This window comes from Melospiza melodia, chromosome 10, assembly GCF_035770615.1.
Source record: "Melospiza melodia melodia isolate bMelMel2 chromosome 10, bMelMel2.pri, whole genome shotgun sequence".
In the NCBI taxonomy this organism is placed as follows: Eukaryota; Metazoa; Chordata; class Aves; order Passeriformes; family Passerellidae; genus Melospiza; species Melospiza melodia.
The window spans coordinates 25,665,185-25,684,042 of NC_086203.1; the positions used below are offsets into that span (position 1 = coordinate 25,665,185).

An 18,858-nucleotide genomic window follows, 5' to 3' on the forward strand; every position below is an offset into this window, starting at 1 on the left:
TTCAGTGGCACCTGCCTCGTAACAGGGGAGGGGAAGGGGCTGATAGAGTTACAGCCAACAGCACGGAAAGGATCCTGGCCTGGGAGAGCTCTTTGTCAGAGACAATCATCCATTTGTTTCTGATCCGAGCTGTATTTGTGGAAGTCTATATTCCTGTTTATACCTACAGGTGCTCAGCAAGCATTCCTGTGTGGGAGCCAGTGCAGCTTTATTAATCACACTCATATTTCTGCAGTAAAAGCACAGGCTTGCATTATTTTACAGTGTGCTTGTGCAGAGGCACAAAGCTCTGCCTTCTTTTGGGCTTCAGCCCTGAAGCTGCAGGAGGATGGAAGTGCTGGGATGGAAACCTGGGAGGTCAAGGCAGGGAGAACATCAGAGTTCTGCTGATGTAGAGGGAGAACAAACACCAGACCAGGTCAGTGTCCTGACAGCAGTGACACCAGTGACAGCAGTGACACCAGAGCCCCTGCCCAGTGCCTACAGCACAGGCTGGATGTTTTATTATATAGAAATATATATAATATATATTTATATTATATAATAAAACCTATTTTATATATATAATATATATATAGATTATATACTATATTATATATATAATATAGATTATATACTATATTATATATATAATATATACTATACTATACATTATATATAATGTATATAATATATACTATTATATAATATATATAAAATATAATATATAATATATAATATATATTATATATTATATATAATACATATATTATATAAATATATACTTATAGTAAAACATATTAGCAGTATTATATATACACATATATACTGCTATCCATGACAGAGTAGTAAGACTTTCCAGAGGCCAAAACTTACTGCAGACAAGTAAAACATGCAGAACAAAGGACATAATTCTTTAAAATAATCTTCAATTAAAATAGGGAATTCAGCCAAGTCCTGTATTGGCTGGTTGGTAACGCTGCTCATTAGCATGGCTTGGTGTAGCTGTGCTTCCTGCCACTTTGAGGCTGTCTCTTTTATGACATTCTATAAATACATGTATCACATTCAATTTTAGGGGCTGGGAAAGGAGGGAGATTTATTACTCTGTCTCAAAAATCTATCACATTTCCTATTGAAGATCTTTAAACATAGTGAGGGGGTTAGCACTGCAGTTGATGCATTTACTTACTTGAGCTGTAAATAACCATCTTTATGTCATTGGGTCCAAACAGGGCATTTTTTGTTGTTTTTATTTAATATTGCAGAATCAGTTTTTGTCATCACTTTTTTTTAAATTAAAATTAAAAACCCCAACTAAAACCCAGCCAAAAAGTGATTCCCCTTCCTGTGTGCCAGTGGAGCAGCTCTGCACCAAAGGCCAGAGGTACCTGGGAATGGCAGCAGGACACTGACAGTCCCAGCAGGTGGCCAGGGCTGTTCTGCATGCACCACTTTGCCTAATATGGATGAAAAGGACATTTTTAGTTTTGGGACTGCAGGGGGAAAAAATAGACCAAAAAAATGCATGGGTTCCCCTATGACTGTTTGCCTTAAGTTTTAGCAATGTTTTATTTTAAGTTTACCAAAATTTAATGTAGCCCATTACTAGGATAAGGTGGGAGAACAACTTAAATTTTACACCAGGCACCAGCCTCTTAAAACCTCTCTCAGTTTTAAAAAATTTTAACTCCTAGATGTGTTAAGGAACTCTGGGAACTCTGAGTATTCTCAGACAGTCTGCTTTATACCCAAAGGGGTAATTTAAAGGGGGAATTAATTTTAATTTTTAAAGAATTTACAGAAGCTAAGATTTTTAGTTAAAGCAGGAATTCAGGCTTATCTCCAAAGCTACCTCTGGAATTTCCACCCAGGGTGGGGTTGGGGTTGGGGAACACCAGAGGTGTTCACAACTGCAGCTGGGTCTGCTGCTGTCCTGTTTTTACTTGGACACACACACACACACACACACACACACCCCTCATCTGTTCTGTTCTCACTGCCAAAATAGGGGGACTTGCCAGATACTAAAGCAAGCTGATATATTGGAAATGTATTTCTTACAAGTTCTGTATTGTATTTTTCCACCCAGCCCCAAATTCCACCCCATCCACGTGCCAGGCTGTCAGAGCCCCACAATCTCATGGCCCCATTTCAAGAGCAGGTACTTTGGCAGTTGATCTCCATTTTCATGACAGAAAGACAGCAAAGAGATATAGCAATGGATTAGAATTTTATTTGATTTCCAACTGAAACTCCCAAAAGCTCACTCTCAACAGATCAGCTGTAATATTATAAATGAACCTTTATTAAAGACACTTCAATGCCATTTGTTAGACACTTCAATATCTTACATGTTTTTCAATGTACAACATTGTACCAAATTCTCTAATAAATAAATAAATTTGTACACAAAAGTAATACTTCCTCTTTCACATTGCCTCTTAGAAGCAGCAAATTCACATATTTAGTGGAAGTCATAACATTAGGCAGTTAACTTTATTCAGAACCATTATTTTCAATGTTAACATGGCAAATATGCTTTTGTATCTGCACTGGTGATGACATTTCTGCCAGCAAAACGAGCCCATCGAATCATTCCCATCTCCCCCACGTCCCTGGTTCCATGAGTTGGCTCTGGAGCACTTCTCCCTTCAGCAAAGGGAAAACTCTGCTCGCTTTATAATTTTCTAACATCCATTTCCTCTGCTCTGAATAAACTTGGCACTCAACATAATTCGCCACCTGTCTCAAAGTGCAAACGTGTCAATAGTCAGGGACTGGGACAGACTGGTGAATTATGCCTGGCTTCATGCAGGGGCAGCTGCTGCTCCCCCTGACCCCAGGTCCTTCCCTTACAGGAGATAAGGCTGGGCTGGGTTGGTTGTGATAAACCAAGGGGCAGCTTGCAGCTTTCACTGCCTGAAACCCCCCAGGTGCAGCAGCAGTGGGACAGGACCCTCAGTGATGGAGCTAAAGTGACCATGAAGTGTTTCTGCCCTTGTCTCTGCTGCTTGTTCTGAACCACAGTCCTGGCAAAGGTGGATTTCCCAGACTCAGCCTCACTGGAACTGGTATTTGAGTTGCTTCTAAGGAAAAAGGTAACAGCACCCCCTCCCACCCATGATAAACCTGCCCCCAAGTAGTCATCACCAGAGTTAGCAACCTCATGTTAGCAGAACAACTCAAATCACAAAGAACTGGGAGTCCTCCATCCACAGGTACCAACAAACACCAACAGAAAGCAACCTTCCTATAAATAAAAAGCGTCATTGTGAAGTCAGAAGTGACAAAGATCTGTTTGACTGAGGGAGGCATTTCTTTATATTCCCCCCCCATTAATGGATGAACTTAAAAAAAACCACAAAAAAACGTTTGGGACATTTCCATTTAAAAGTCTGTTCAACCATGAATCCACAGTTTTCCTTATAAAATAAATGTATTTCTAACTAGCCCAGAATTGCTACACAAGGCAGCATAACTCACTTGAAGGTGATGTTTTCATATAGAGAGTCTGGCTGTTCAACTACAAAGTGTAATATTGTGTTGCAGGGAAAAAAAAAAATTATTGGATGAATTAGTGATACAGCTGTCCCCTCAGGAGTACATTTTAGTTTTGTTGTCAAAACAGCTCTATGGTTTCAAACCCCCACAGAACAGATGTGGGGTTTGGGTGTGAAAATGCATTACACTGGCACAGGTTATTTATTCTAAGCTGGAAAGGCTGGATTGCTGCACACACCTCAGACAGGTAGAGCTGGGTCCCTTTGGGAGGGGAAGGGCCTGTGGTGAGGGCTGTGGTGCTCAGAGTGTGCACACATGGCAGGTAAAACCTCTGTGATGACGTGTTTGAGAGGTGCACTGTTGTGAGACCACCCCTGGTTTACTGCACCAGTTATTTATTTTGGTAACAACTTCTTCCCAGTCAAAACAGCCTTTTCCTCTGGTTGTTTTGGGGCTCTGCACTGCTGAAGAGTTATTTAGTGCCTCCTGTGTGGTCCACTATAAAGTCTCACACAGTCACAGTTCAAATACTAATTTTTATGAAGTTTTGAAAAATAATGGAATTCAAGTTCTTCCACCAACAGGAAAATATCAGGTTGCCATGTAATTGCTCACTGCTTTTTTCCTTTAGAAATTTCATTTGACACAATTGAAGAGCTCTGTTATTAAATGTGTTAAGTACAATAAATTTCCAAGGGGAAGGAAATTTGTGCTAAATAATCCAATTGAATCACAGAAAGTCTTGAGTTGGAAGGGACAGTCACAGGATTAACTAGGCTGGAAGAGACCTTTAAGATGATCAAGTCCAACCTATGACCTAACACCACCTTATCATCTAAACCATGGCTAAGTGCCAGATCCAGCCTTTTTTAAACACATCCAGGCATGGTGACTCCACCATCTCCCTGGGCAGCCCATTCCAATGTCCGGTCACTTTCTGTGATGATTTTTTTCCTAATGTCCAGGTTAAACTTCCCCTGGCACAGCTTAAGGCTGTATCCTCTAATTCTGTCAGTGGTTGCCTGAGAGAAGAGCCTGACCCCACCTGGCTCCAGCCACATTTCAGCAGTTGTAGAGAGTGAGGAGGGCACCCTGAGCCTCCTTTTCTCCAGGCTGAGCACCACCAGCTCCCTCAGGTGCTCCTCACAGGGTTTGTGTTCCAAGCCCTTCGCCAGCCTTGTTGCTCTCCTCTGGACAAGCTCCAGCATCTCAACATCCTTCCCAACCTGAGGGGCCAGAGCTGGACACAGCACTCCAGGTGTGCCCTCACCAGGGCCAGGTACAGGGGCAGAATGCCCTCCCTGCTCCTGCTGGCTCATGTTCAGTCAGGTCTCAACCAGTGCCCCCAGGTCCCTTTCTGAAATCTGGCACTGTCCGGCCACTCTGTCCCCAGCCTGTAACACTGCAGGAGTTGTTGTGGCCCAAGTGTAGAACCCAGCACTTGGACTTGTTCAATTTTATGTTGTTGGATTTAGCCCATCTATGCAGCCTGTCCTGACCTTAAAGATGATCTTGTTCCAGCCCTCTGCCATGGGCAGGGAGACCTTTCCTTAGTCCAGGTTGCTCAGAGGTGCAGCCAGCCTGAACACCTGCAGGGATGGGACATCTGCAGCTTCTCTGGCAACCCGTACCAGTGCCTCACCAGCCTCACAGGGAAGAATTTCAATTTCTTCTGTATCTAACCTAAATTTCCCCTTTTTCAGTTTGAACTCATTACTCCTTAAATCGAGGGCACCAGAAGTGTGTGCAGAACCCCAGGTAGGGCCTCACCTGACTGGAGCAGAGGAGAATCTGCTGCCCACAATGCTCTGGATGCAGGCCAGGGCATGGCTGGATTTCTGGGCTGTGAGCACCCATGGCCAGGGCATGTCCAGCCTCTGATCCACCAAGACCCCAAATCCCTCTTCACAAGGCTGTTCTGGTCACTTTTCCACCCATCCAGTACCTGGGATTGCCCCAACCCCAGTGTACATGGTGTAAAGGAACTTCCACTGAAAACAGGACAATCCCTTTGGAACAGTCTGGCTTTTAAAAGTTCTGTTTATGCATTTAAGGCACCAGAATTATTTCTCTCACAAAGTTTAACAGCAACCTGATACTGAAAACAATATTGCCAAAATTGTAAAATTTCACTCAGTTTTCCATGCACTAAAGATTAAAATAGCCTCTGTAAAAGATATATATATTTTTTTAATATATATATATTTATATATGAAAACTCTTATGTACATTTGTATCAAATACTTTTTCTCTTTACACAATAATCCCTTGCATTTATGTGCTTCATATGCAAGTTGACTTTTGAACACTTCATACTTCTCAGGGAAGTTTTAAACTATGTACAATCAGCTGACGCTCGAACAGGAGTTTGTTCCCCATACAAGCTTGTTTCTCATACCTCAGTTGGTTGCCTTTGCCAGGCCATCAGTTCAAGATTCGAGGTAGAAGTAAGTAGCCTATATACTCTGTGCAAAAAAAAAAAAAAAAAATTTAAAAAAGTAATAGTGTGTTTGTTAACTTGCACGTGGCAGTCAGTCTGTGCTCTCAGTCCAGAGATCTGTTGGGCAGCTTGGGCTCGTGAGTGGAGTCGTGGGGCTGGGCTGTGCTGTGGCTGGGCAGGAGAGCCTGCTCCACCTCTGCTTCCCCCTGCAGATCCAGTAGTGCTGGGGATATTTCAGGAAGCACATTCAGTTGCTTTAATGACCCTCCTGCAGGCGAAGCTCTCACCAAATTAAGGTTGTTAAGCTCTGAAGGCTTTGCTGCTGCTTGTGAAGAGCCTGCAAAAGCCCAAAGGAGCAGCATGGTTAGGTGACACTCAGCTGCCAAGCACCCCCACCCTCCATTGCCCCAACCTTAACAATTCTATCCTCTGCCCAAACCAACCCCACCAGTGCCATCCCCAGGCCGAGGGGAGCACTGGGGCTGTGCTCCAGCCCTGCTGGTGGCCCTGGGGATCAGAGGTGACCCCAGGAAGGAAGGACGTACCGTGCGCGCCCTCCGGCCGTATCCTGTCGTGGTTGCTGGGGTACAGGGTCCCGTCTGTCTCCACCCTCCTGCCACTGGCAATGCCATTGCAGGGCTGGGCATGAAGAAGGCTGGTGCCTGCACCCCTCTTCCTCTGGTGCTCCCTGCTGCTCAGTGCATTGGGGTGGGTGTTCTCCACAGTCTTTAGGCCCTGGCAGTCCTTGGCGTAGGGGTGGACGCTGTCGCTGTCCGTGCTGCCGCTGCACTCCGTGCACACCACGGGCAGCCCGTAGCCTTGGGGGAGGAAGGGAAAACAGCAGGGTGAGAGCAGCAGCTGGAAGTGGTCAGCACTGGAGGACACAAATCATGGAAGGAAATGGCAGTTCACTGGGGGAATCTCTCACTAAATAACATGGACACTTCATGGTCTTACACAGCGCTATTCCACACCCACCATCACTCAAGGTGGTTCCAATTAACAGCTTTAGTTATTTAGGGATTCATTTGCACTCCAAAATACTTGTAACTTTCTTTTTTTTAAAATAAACTATGCATTTATTTCCTTTTCCTTTCTAATCAGGGTAGAAGTGCAAAGTGGAACTTTACTGTAGCTGCGTTAAAATACCAAGTTATCTTTCTTATTTTTAATATAAGAATTAAGAATTAAATAATTCTTAATTAATTAAGAATTATCTTAATATTCTTATTTCCTGTGCTTTACAGGGAGCAGCATCAGCTTGCACTGATATCTCAAGATATGTTATTAATGGTACTGATATCATTAGATGAGCAGAATTCAAAGCAGCAAAGAGTTTCTAAATGCTGAAAGTTAATTTCCTTAGTGCACTCAACAACTTTCCATTATTAAACTTTACATTAGTTTCTCCTAGAGAGAAAATTTGTTTCATTGGCTGATTTTCTGTGGCTTTTACAATGCAGTGTGAAAACAGAAAGCACATCCTAAAAATAGAAAAGTATGAGTGGAACACCATAGAAATTGGCAAAGAGCAGAGGCAGGTGTAGTGCCCAAAACAACCTTTAAATTTTGAAAATAAATTAAAAAGCTGAGCTTTGAAGTCAACAGCCCTTTTAAAAGAGCATGAAAAAATTTAACACTTTCAGTTTTGAAAGTGCTCTCATAATTTAAGAATATTTCAAATCAAAATTCCCATCAGCCAGCTGCACAGAATGGCAACTGGGAGCTTTACTCTGCCTCTTTCTGACAGTTCCTCAAATTCCAACTATCCAAGCTTGAGAGAGTATCAAAGCAAGCAGGAGAAAGTAAACTTTCTGTGCTTGCACTTGAGAACCATTCTGAGCTTTTTTTTTCTCTAAAGGTAACAATTTCTTGTGTTAATGCTGTCTGACTTGGAGGGTTTTGTGATCTGTACAAACACGAAATGCCTTCCCAGATTAATGGGTTTTGTACCTGTCTTATCTGGAACAAGCATTCCATCAGCCATGTCCTCAGTTTTCCAAGTGTCTTTGTTATAGCTGATACACAGCTTGGGCTGCCTACAACCTACAGCAGGAGCTTCAACATCTGGACACCTTCCAGCATCAGCCTGACACATCCCTGTAACAAACAAACCATCTGGGTAAAGATCACAGCCATCTGCTCATGGTTAAATGACTTGTTGGTCTCACTTACACTGGAAAAGGGATGAAAAATAGAAATGGAGATAAAAGATAATTTTCAGCAAACATTTAACAGAGTAAATGCTGCACAATCTCACAAGGATCTTTGTTCAGAACTCTTAACTTCTCCTTCCTAATGTGCTGTGTTTAAATAGTGTAAAACCCCAACATTTAATTTCAAAGCCTGGAGGCAGGGACAGGCAATGTTAATGCATTTTCTAGTATGACTGTGGGTAACTCAGCTGCCAAAAACAGAATCCAAAATTAGCAAAAAACCAGTCCTTAGGGCCTCACTGAGCAGTTTCTGAGGCAGTCAGCTTGTAGGAACACTTACTCCTGGGAGAGGAGAGCTCTGTGAAGTCAAACACAGATCCCTGCTCTGCATAAATGCAGGAGTTACTTTATAAAGATCTCGCAGATAACTCAGAACAAACACAAACACAGAAGTACTCTGGGCTGAGATTTCTACCTCCCCTGTCAAGTTCAGAGGCAGCACTGCACAACAATGAAAGCACAGCTCACCATTGCTGTCCATGTGCCCGTTGGGCTGCTGGGTGTCCACGCCAATGGCCACGTCCTGGCGCTCCGAGAGGGTCCCCTGGGAGGACAAGTAGCTTGGCACATCAGGAGGCACTATAGTCTCATCTGGAGCAATGGCAGAAGGGAGAAGTCAGCTCCCAGCAGGATTTTTCAAAGGAAATTCACATTTTCAAGGGGGATTTGGGATCTGATCTAGAACCAGTTGTTTTCTGTAGGTGCACTAGAAACTGAACTGCCTAAATATTCCCTTCCCCTCAGAAGCCCCATTCCTGATTTTTCAAAGCTCACACCTGTGGGAGAGAGTGCTGATAAAGGCACTTTGAGTGTTTGCATGTGGCATGGTCAGTACATTGTAGGTGGAGAGGAACTATTTATTCAGAACAAGTAAATCCTTCTCTTTCCCCTGAAATTCAGTCTGTCCTTTGACTTTTACTTCTGCTTCCTGAAGTCAGGAGTTACAGCATTCTGCAGAACAGGGTGTTTGATTCTCTTAAGCAGGAAATAAGTCTTAAGCCTCTTGGCATTCTCCATTTTCTATCAGGCAATTTCAGCTTCCCCTGCCACACAAAACCAAGTAAAACTCCATTATATTGGGCACGAAGCCATGGATTTTGAGGACTAAAGAAAAGGAGTCATAAAAGAATCCCACTAATACATCACACTTATAATAGGCTATCCAAGACTTCCTACCTAGCCCACGTCTTTAAAATTCTTTTTGTACTCTATCTAAAGCTAAGGAAGGCTGGAAATTCCAAGCAGGCTAGGAAAGTCTTAGGCTGGTTCTTCCATACTTCTGTTTTGTTCAGAGGCTGCATAAGGAGGGCAGGAGATTTTATTCTCACTGCAACATCTATTTCAGCACCAAATTATCCCCTATGAGTATCAGGAGAAAGCAGTAAGTGCTAATTCTTCCTCTAAAAAGTAACAGATACCTCCATCATCAGGGGGTGTATCTGTTATAGCCAACATGGAAAAAGGGATTCCAGCTTCTAAGCCTAATTTTTCAAGTTTTGACTTTGAAGACTTTGACAATACATTTTTCCAACAACCAAGACGGGTTCCCAGCATCACGAACATCATCCAGACTGTCTCAAAAGTTATCATTTATGGTCATGGAAAACCAAAGTAGCAAAGCAACAGCTGGAACTACAGCCAAGTGGAAAAGACCTTCCTGAAGAGCAAGCCAAGGGGAGAAATGCAGCTCTGAACATGCTTCAGCAGCAATTGTGAGAGCTGGTTCCAGCCCTAGGAGGCAGGAGAAGCTGCAGTTCCAGGGGACTGTGGGGCTCCCTGCCGAGCTGGCTCAGCCTCGGTGGGATCTCTGCCAGCACAAAAGGTTAGAGGGGACCCGAGGATGCTGCAGCTACCTGTGTTGGTGACACTGTACTCCTCACTCTTCTTCCTGGTCTGGTAGATGATGCAGACCCAGACGAGGGAGGTGAGCACGATGCTGCAGACCACGGCGATGGTGATGATGCCCACGGTGGTGCGGTCCTTGCGGCAGCCCAGCGCCTGCAGGATGCTGACGTGGCTGTGCGCGCGCTCCGTGCCCAGCGTGTTGGACATCTCACACGTGTACTTCCCGGCGTCCTCCAGCACCACGTTCCTGACAATCAGCAGCTGGTTGCCCGAGGTGAAGTGGTGCCTTTCTGTCACCACCAGGGGCTGGTCACCCTTCAGCCAGGTGATGCGGGGCGGGGGGCTGCCCGTGGCTTTGCACTGGAGAGCCACGGTCTCGCCGACGGACACCACGTGGTCTTCCAGGGGATGGAGCAGGGATGGTGTCTCTGCGGGAGAACAAGCACAGAAATTGATTTTTAGGGATGGTGTGTAGGAGTGATGGGGGTAGGACGGGCAGGACAGATGGAGATGAGAGATCCCTGTAACCAGGGCTTGGAACTTGGGGTTTGTTGCAAAGGGTCTGGTGCAGGGATCTGCTGGGAGCTGCCAGGCACAGCTCAGAGCAGGCCTGAGAGAAGAGAGGGGTAGGGAGGATGAGAGGGTGAGAGGGTAAAAGGGTAAGAGAGTAAGGGAGTAAAAAAGGTAAGAGTGAGGTTCCCGTTACAATACAATAAATCTTCTGTGTTGAATGTTCTGATTCTCACTAACCAATCTACTACAATATACAAATCCTATAGCATTTGCATACAGCCTATAAGAATCACTACATTACCATACTGTGTTACATTTTAAACCTAAAAAACTCCTCTTTGGGCCCCTTCTGCCAAGCTGTAGGGTCTGCTCTGAGCCTTGGAGCTGTCTGCAAGCAGAGGGTATTGTTTTATCAACAGGGGATTACCTTCAGCCAGCCATACCATTGTTTTCCAGTTGTTCAGTAACTAAGGTATCTCAAAGCTTGCTTTCATTTCAATCTCACTTATAGTTTCTATATTCTCAAAATCTTTTGCCAGACAATCATATTTATAAGGCTTTCCTGTTTCATCTTCCCCAACAATGGTGTAACAACTGTCCCTAAAATCCCTGTCAGATTTAACAGCACTGAAAGTTCCTCGTGTTCCTGCAGACATAGCAAGGCATGAAGCAAGCACATGCTCAGGAACACAGCAGACACAACACACCACAACAGATCTAACAACCACAGCCAAGCTTTCACTTCCCACAACCAACTGGTGTTAAGTTTTCCCAACAAGAAACTTCTGAGGACATATGCCAACAGCTGAAATGTGAATTATTTCACAGAGCACGAGAGATGAAGTGCAATTTCCTTTTGAAGTCATTTTCCCAGACAGGAAATAAGCTGGTTGGAGGGGCTTCCTTGGCACAAGAGAAGATGCAACTTACAGCTCCTTCTCTTACTTTACAGATATTTTTCATTAGTGAACTACAATGTGAAAGAATGAAACAAGACTAAGCAGACCGTTTGACTCTGCCTCTCTTTTATCTGCAAGTGGTAAAGAGCTTGAATGGCCATCCTTCCCTGTTCCCACTTGTACTTGGCCTCCTAGGGCACTGATGACGGCTTTTGGGGACTACCTAAAAACAGAGGCCAGACAAAATTAGGGGAATAAAAACAGTTAATATTCATTGAAGGGCCTTCAGGTTCATTTAGAGCAGATGAAGTGCCCCCAAGGACAACACCCCAAAATGGATGATGGGTCACAGGTTTTCACACTTTTATCAGTTTGGTCCATTTGCGTATTGGGGGTTAATCTTCCAATTACAGCTTCAGGTAATGAAGTAATTTACCCCAAGTTTACTTCCCCCCCAACTGACTTTTCTCTTCATCTCTCAGGGCCTGAGACAGTGATGTGTCCTTGATTCAGGCCTAGAGAGAAGAAATTACTCTGTCTGACCAAAATGGAGGAACAGCAACACTCTATATGCAGTTTAGAGCCATACACTGAAGAACCGCAGGATTACAACCACATGAAAAAATTACAAACACACAAAAACCCAAAGGCATCCTTACCCAGCACGGTGAGGGTGGCGTTGGCCAGCACGGAGCCCGCCGAGTTCTGAGCCGTGCAGCTGTAGACGCCCATGTCCTCCACCTTGACGTCGGTGATGAAGAAGACGTCGTCGTCGGGCATGACGTGCATGCGGCGCTCGCGGGCCGCGGGGAAGTCGGTGCCGCCGTCCTTCTGCCAGGCGATCTGCGGCGCGGGGTGGCCCTCGGCCGCGCACTCCAGCCGCGCCGTCGTGCCCGTCCGGCTCGTGATGTCGTGGGGAGTCTTGATAAATGATGGCAGCACTGATAGAGGAAAAACAAGAAATGAGTGTGAGTGGTTCTGCGGGGGAATCATCATCTTCTGGGTGGTTCTGTTCTCCTTCCCACAGAGGCCCTCGGCCGCGCACTCCAGCCGCGCCGTCGTGCCCGTCCGGCTCGTGGTGTCGTGGGGAGTCTTGATAAATGATGGAAGCACTGATAGAGGAAAAGCAAAAAAAGGTTGTGAGTGATTCTGTGGGGAAACATCATCGTCTGGGCGGTTCCGTTTTCCTTCCCACAGAGGGATTAAGGTGGTCCTCAGCCGTGCAGTGTGATAGTGTTCGCAGGGGTCTTAGGATGAGGGAAGATATGAGGATCTGACTCCATGTTTCAGAAGGCTGATTTATTATTTTATGATATATATTGTATTAAAACTACACTGAAAGAATAGAAGAAAAGATTTCATGACAAGGTAAGCTAAAAATAGAAAAAGAAGAAGAATGATAACAAAAGTTTGTGTCTTGGACAGAGAGTCTGAGCCAGCTGACTGTGACTGGCCATTAATTAGAAACAACTAACATGGGCCAGTCAAAGATCTACCTGTTGCATTCGACAAGTTCCTGAGGCTTCTCAGCTTCTCAGGAGAAAAAATCCTAAAGAAAGGATTTTTCAGAAAATGTCATAGCTACAGCACACTCCAGCCATGCCATTGTGCCCATCCAGCTCATGATGTCGTGGGGGGTTCTGATAAATGATGGCAGAACTGATAGAGGAAAAGCAAGAAAAGGGTGTGAGTGACTCTCTGGGGAAATAACATCTTCTGGGCGGTTCTCCTTTCCTCCCCACAATGGGATTAAGGTGATAGTTACCCACAGGCAGGAAGATGGCTCTAAACTGCTGGGGACTGACCCCATGTTTCTATAGAATACACCTGTCTGCAGAGTCCATGACACCCCCAACTCAGATCATTAGAGCTGGGATTAAAGCTAATTTTCTTCTGTGAAAACAATCTGTTATCTCTCCTACAGAGAACTTCCAACTGCTACTTCCCTCTTCTTTGCACCCTTTTATATTTTCATTTTCATTGGGCAAAGTATCTACCTGAGCAGCCAAAGAGCAGCAGCTCAAGCCACTAAAAACATGTGTGCTGAAGTGCTTGGCTGCATGGCATCCAACACAAAATGGTGTGTGCTCCTCACAGGGCATTTCCCAGCACCCACTGAGATACAAACAGCTGCTGTGCAGAGGTTAAGAGCTCACCATCAGGAATAGACCCTCGGGAACAAGGAACTATGTGGCATTCCCATCCTCTGAAAAAATCCCTTCACCCAGGATTTTTCTCCTGGAAAGCTGAGAAACCTCAGAGAAAAGGGAAACAATTATTATCTCATTTGCTTCTCCTGTGTTGTGCTCATGTGTGGAATGTGTTCGGAGATTGTTTACCCACAGGTGATTGTTTCATTGGATTTGGGTGTGAATTGTTTTGGGTCATTGGCCAATCAGGGCCAAGCCGTGTCGGGACTCTGGAGAGAGCCGTGAGTTTTCATTATTATCTTTTTAGCATTGTGTGAGTATCCTTTCTGTATTCTTTAGTAGTTTAGTATAGCATTCTTTAATATATTATAGCATCATAATATATTTAGAACATGGAGTCAGATTCATCCTTCCTGCCTTCATCGGGGCACCCCGCAAACACAACGGAATTGTACCACAATTCAGCAGGAGCTCAGGCTGAGGAGAAGAAGAGGAGGAAGCAGCTCCCACTCACCATTGACAGTGAGCCTGGCCTTGTTGGAGTAGGTGGAGCCGAAGTGGTTGGTGATGACGCACTGGTAGCGGCCCTCGTGCGCGAAGGTGACGTGCCGCAGGTGCAGGATGGTGGTGCACTCCATCACCTCCCCGTCCTTGGCGCGCACGTGCGCGAAGTTCTCGATCTCGGCGTTGTGCAGCATCTCGTTGTCCTTCTTCCAGGCAAACACCATGGGGGAGCTGCTGCTGCTGGCTGCCAGGCAGGTGAAGCGGATGTCCTTGCCCAGCACAGCCACCGTCGTCTCGGGCTGGATGATGATCTGGGGCTTGGGGAAATCGTCTGGGAGGAAAGAGCAGCAAGAAACAGTCAGTGCTGGGCTCTGAGGGGAGGCTGGAGCAAGCCAGGAGGTGAAATGAGAAATAAGCAGTGCTCTGTAGAGCAGGTGTGCCACACACAGCTCTGCTAAGTCATTGGTTTATGTGGGATTGTTGTTCCTCTGGTACCTTCAGTGGGCTGAGATGGTCACTGAGTGACCTCAGACTCTTACAAGACACCCAGCTCCTTCACCAAGTGAATCTGAGAAAGATACTATGCTCTGAAGAAGATATTCAGACTGAATTTAAAACCTCACCTTCAGACCTCTACTGGCATGAAGTAGGAGGGGAGAGGGCATTTAAAGGGCTGGAAGTGTTACCTCCAGGGAAAATTGCTCACAGGTTTTAGTGAGGTGGGGATTGGTCTCTTCTTCCGGGCAACAGCCTCAAGTTGTGCCAGAAGAGGTTTAGATTAGCTAACAGGAAATCTCTCTTCCCCAAAAAGGCTGTCAGGCACCAGAATGAGCTGCCCAGGGACCAGGGAGGTGGTGGAGTCACCATCCCTGGAGGTATTTAAATCATGTGTCATTGTGGCACTCAGGGCCCTGGTTTAGTGGTGTGTTTGGCTGCAGGAAGTTAACAGTAAGTAAGTTAAAGTTAAAAGATCTTAGAAGTCTTTTCCAGCCTAAAGGACTCCATGACTCTCAAAGCAGAAGCAGCTGTATTTGCCTGTCACCCGACCAGGGTGGAAAGCTTTGCACACTCTCTCTCTGCCCTGAAGACTGTTGGTTTTAGCAAGGTTCCAAGCAGATTCATTTATTAGGTTTCTACAAATGGTGTAATTTAATATTTGACTAAGGTTTAATTAAACAGCCAGGCCTCTGGAACCAGGACTACTAGTGCCTGGAGGACTTGGCAGGCAGCGGGAGCAAAGCTGCTTTTGCTTTGTGATGTTGCTGTGGGGATGGAGCTTTCAGGATCTCTCCTTCCAGATGAGCACAGCAGGGCTCCCTCCCAGCCTGCTCAGACAGAGGCCACCTAGGCAGAGAGTGTCACTGGGGGATCAGGAGGGACCCTGGAACAAAGCTTCTGCTCCCTGTTCAGTGCAAGTCATGCATCCAGCTCAGTTAAATACTGTTTGCAAAAGCTCATTTTTCCTTCAAACAGCCATGTGCAGCTCCACCCAGGATCCTCACTGGTTGGCTCCACTGCACAGGGTTTGGCTCCCAAACCAGGCCTTTCTTTCCCCCAAAACCTGGATGCCTGAGCAGCACTGATTTGGCCTCTTCTGATCATTTAAATTTCTTTATGAGAAAGGTAGTGGATGTTTATGTGCGCTGGTATTAAGTAAAGCTGCTTTGAAACCATAGCTCAGGTGCAGAGTGAACTGCAGTATTTGGGTGGGCCTTACTGGCCCCAAAGAAGCAGCTGTGATGGAGGGATTCCCCTCTGGGTTTTGTTTTTAACTCTTTGTTGTCTCCAAGAGGGAGAAGAGATGGGTGAAGAACACAAATCCACAGAAGAGCTCAGAACACTGCAGAAGGAAAAAAAATTACAGCTGCAGGCTTGATACTATCAAACTGAGAGGACTGGGGAAGTGTCTGTGCAGCCCCATCTGGAAGTGGAACAGCCCTTAGTCCCTTTTGATTTAATACTCAGGGAGCCCTGTAAGGAATACTCTGGATGCAAGCAATGCACTGTGTGGTTTTAGTGGGAAATAAATTGTAGCCAATGACAAATTTTTTAAATGCAGGCTTGGGCTTCCTTTGATCCCACTGAATAACAAAACAAAACAGAAACCCTCTCATAATAACATGCTGGTACTCAAAGAAAATGTTTCCCAAGTGACTCCTACCCTTCACACAACCTCAAAACATGCAGGCAAGACTTACCACACACAAAACTCTCTGGCTGGATGGCAAAAATGCTCTTGCTCTTCAGTGACTCAGGATGGGCACAGGTGGCCACCACAAAGGACTGCAGCTCCTTCTCCACCAGCCACTGGGGCAGCCACTTGAGCTGGCAGTCACAGAGGAAGCTGTCACTGTTAATGTGCCTGCAGGGAAACAGAACCAACACCAGAACCAACATCAGTCCTGCACAGAGGGAAGGCTGGGAAACTCACAGCCCTTTCATGTTAAACAAGGGTGGAAGGATAAAAAAGGACTGCAGGGATGTCCTGGAGGCACTGAAGGTGTCACAGGCATGACACAAATAGAGAAACCCCCTCCTGCACTGCAGTGACACTCTGTAGCTCCTTGTAATTATTAACCAGCCCCCAGAGTGATCCCCAGGAACAGACAAGACACATCAACGAGCTCCTGCTCTGCCCCTCTGGGGTTTGAGCCTTTGGTAGGGACCAAATTCAGCATTTAGCTGCTGACCAGAGAGAGAGGAGACCCAGCTCTCACTGAAAGAAAGGCTTTGAGTTCCCTCCATGGCAGAGCAGTCAGCAGAGAGGCCCTGCCTTCCACAAGGTGACCCTGGAGTTGTGTTTAGTGATTAAAAGAAGCAGCAGAAGAGAAATGACCAAAGATATTTGTGTAAACCCCACAGGAACAGTAACTAGTCTGGAAAATAGAACACACAAACATTTCTCAGCATCCTGAGTTCCAACTCCACCATTGTAAGAGTCTGTAATTCTCTGATCCAACACTAGGAAAAGAGGTGTGAAAAACGGGCAAAGAAAAAGGGAGCTTTGGAATTAACGTGGTTCTTTTTAATATTCTGGGCCAAATTATGGCCCAATGTAACTCAAAGGCCAGTGAAGAACTGTAAATTTACACGAATAGGGCATTCATACTTTGGTTCGCAAAACTCATTCTGATCCTTGGAATTGAATGTGAGGATGTTCAGAGACTGGAAAATGCCCCAGAGAGAGCTCCTGCCCTGCAATCCTACAAGCTGTGCAAGAGCAGGGTATCAAGAGCACAGGAGAATCCCAACTCCAGCACTGCACTACAAGATGTGAACCTCCTGCTAATTTTCTACCCAATACCTCAGAAAATCCTGAAGTTTGAAATGAGCAGGGAAGGTAAAGAGGGAAAATTGACTGGAGAGGGAGGGAATATAGGGATTTCACTTTTCAAAGCTGTCAGTTTTCCTGTTCTAGAAAGATGTGTAGCCTCTAACACATATGATGACATAAAAACCTCCTGGGTACTTGGGACAGGTCAGGAGATCCTTCAGCACAATTCATTCTGCATGTAAATGTCCTCTATCTGAACTTCTCCCTTTTATAAACATTCCTTCACAATATCTGGGTTCTCACTATCTCTCACTAATAAGATCAATCCTTCATCTCAATTTTGTTTCAAGTGCCAGTGCAGAAGATAAAGTTTTTAATCACATAACAGACACACAGTGTTTATCTTCTTCACTCCCAGTCACTGGTATCAGGTGTCACTGCCAGCAGGGACCATCTGATTCCCATTTCCAATGTCAGGAGCAAGAACCTGTACCTGCCCAAATACCAAATAAATGATTCTGTGTTCCACAGACACTGCACCACTCTGGGGCATAGCAACACACTGACAGTGGATTAAATATTTATGGAGAAGAGGAGAAAAGGAAACCAGGCAAGACTGGAAACAGTGTCTGATAACAGTGCAGAGCCCCAGCCTGGAGCACAAGCAGCAGCTCCGATAACACATCTGTATTTTTACACCAGAAGGCTGAATGACAAGTGGATGCAGTTCAAATGGTGCTTATCACTGCAGTATCAGTCCTGTGTGTGAACCCTAAACACAGGAACAGCAAGGGAGCACATGGGCCACTGGGAATTAAATCCATGGTGCTGTGAGCAGGAGAGCTGGCTAGCAGGAGCAGGGCTGGACTTCCTGAATGGAGATGGATAATTGCACAGGCACAAACCTGCTGGAAGAACCTGTCCCTGTGATCTGATTTCACTCACTATTACATGCAATGACAGCTCCTGATGTGTAAATATACCCCCCAGAGGAGGATGCAGGGGAGGGGGAAATGAATGAATGGCAGTGTGGGTAACAGCAGTGCTGCTCTGAGGTGCAGGGCCAGGAGGATCCCTCCTGCCTGGGTGGGTGTGAGCAGGACAATCACTTACAGCTGCTTCAGGCTCCTCATCCTGGCAAAGGCATCGGCTTGGATGGAGCGGATGGCGTTGTCCCCCAGGTTCCTGCAGGCACAACCACAGGCAGGGTCAACAGAGGAGATGCCATGGCTGGGACAGAGCCTCTCACAATGATTTAAGCAATGACTCCAGTAAATGTGGTTTGGTAGCTCCTTGTTAAGGCCTTCAGCACTTACATAGAAATGTTCCTCAAAACGCCTTTGTATTATTAAAGCATTGCTGAACAATAGCCAGCCAACAAAAATTACACTTAACTGAATCACTAAGAGATTCCCTACCCATCTTCTCACTGCAGCTTCTCAGTCTGAGCTACCTCCATCATCCATAGCTCAGAAATTCCTCAGCCCCCTCAATAACCAAAGATAGTCAGGAATGTGTACCCCAGGCTAGACCT

The 18,858-nt window shown here is 45.6% G+C and overlaps 1 protein-coding gene across 1 annotated transcript in view; it reads right to left on the reverse strand.

Annotated features, from left to right (window-relative positions):
* Window positions 1–2,193: 2,193 nt before the first annotated feature.
* Window positions 2,194–18,858, reverse strand: part of LRIG1 (leucine rich repeats and immunoglobulin like domains 1) — a 98,510-nt gene continuing 81,845 nt past the window's right edge. Inside the window, 9 exon segments of the mRNA XM_063164342.1 lie at window positions 2,194–6,260; window positions 6,469–6,741; window positions 7,877–8,023; window positions 8,608–8,730; window positions 9,993–10,412; window positions 12,056–12,337; window positions 14,061–14,381; window positions 16,249–16,412; window positions 18,438–18,509. Of these exon segments, the coding sequence (XP_063020412.1) occupies window positions 6,028–6,260; window positions 6,469–6,741; window positions 7,877–8,023; window positions 8,608–8,730; window positions 9,993–10,412; window positions 12,056–12,337; window positions 14,061–14,381; window positions 16,249–16,412; window positions 18,438–18,509 (2,035 nt within the window). The 3' untranslated portion in view covers window positions 2,194–6,027.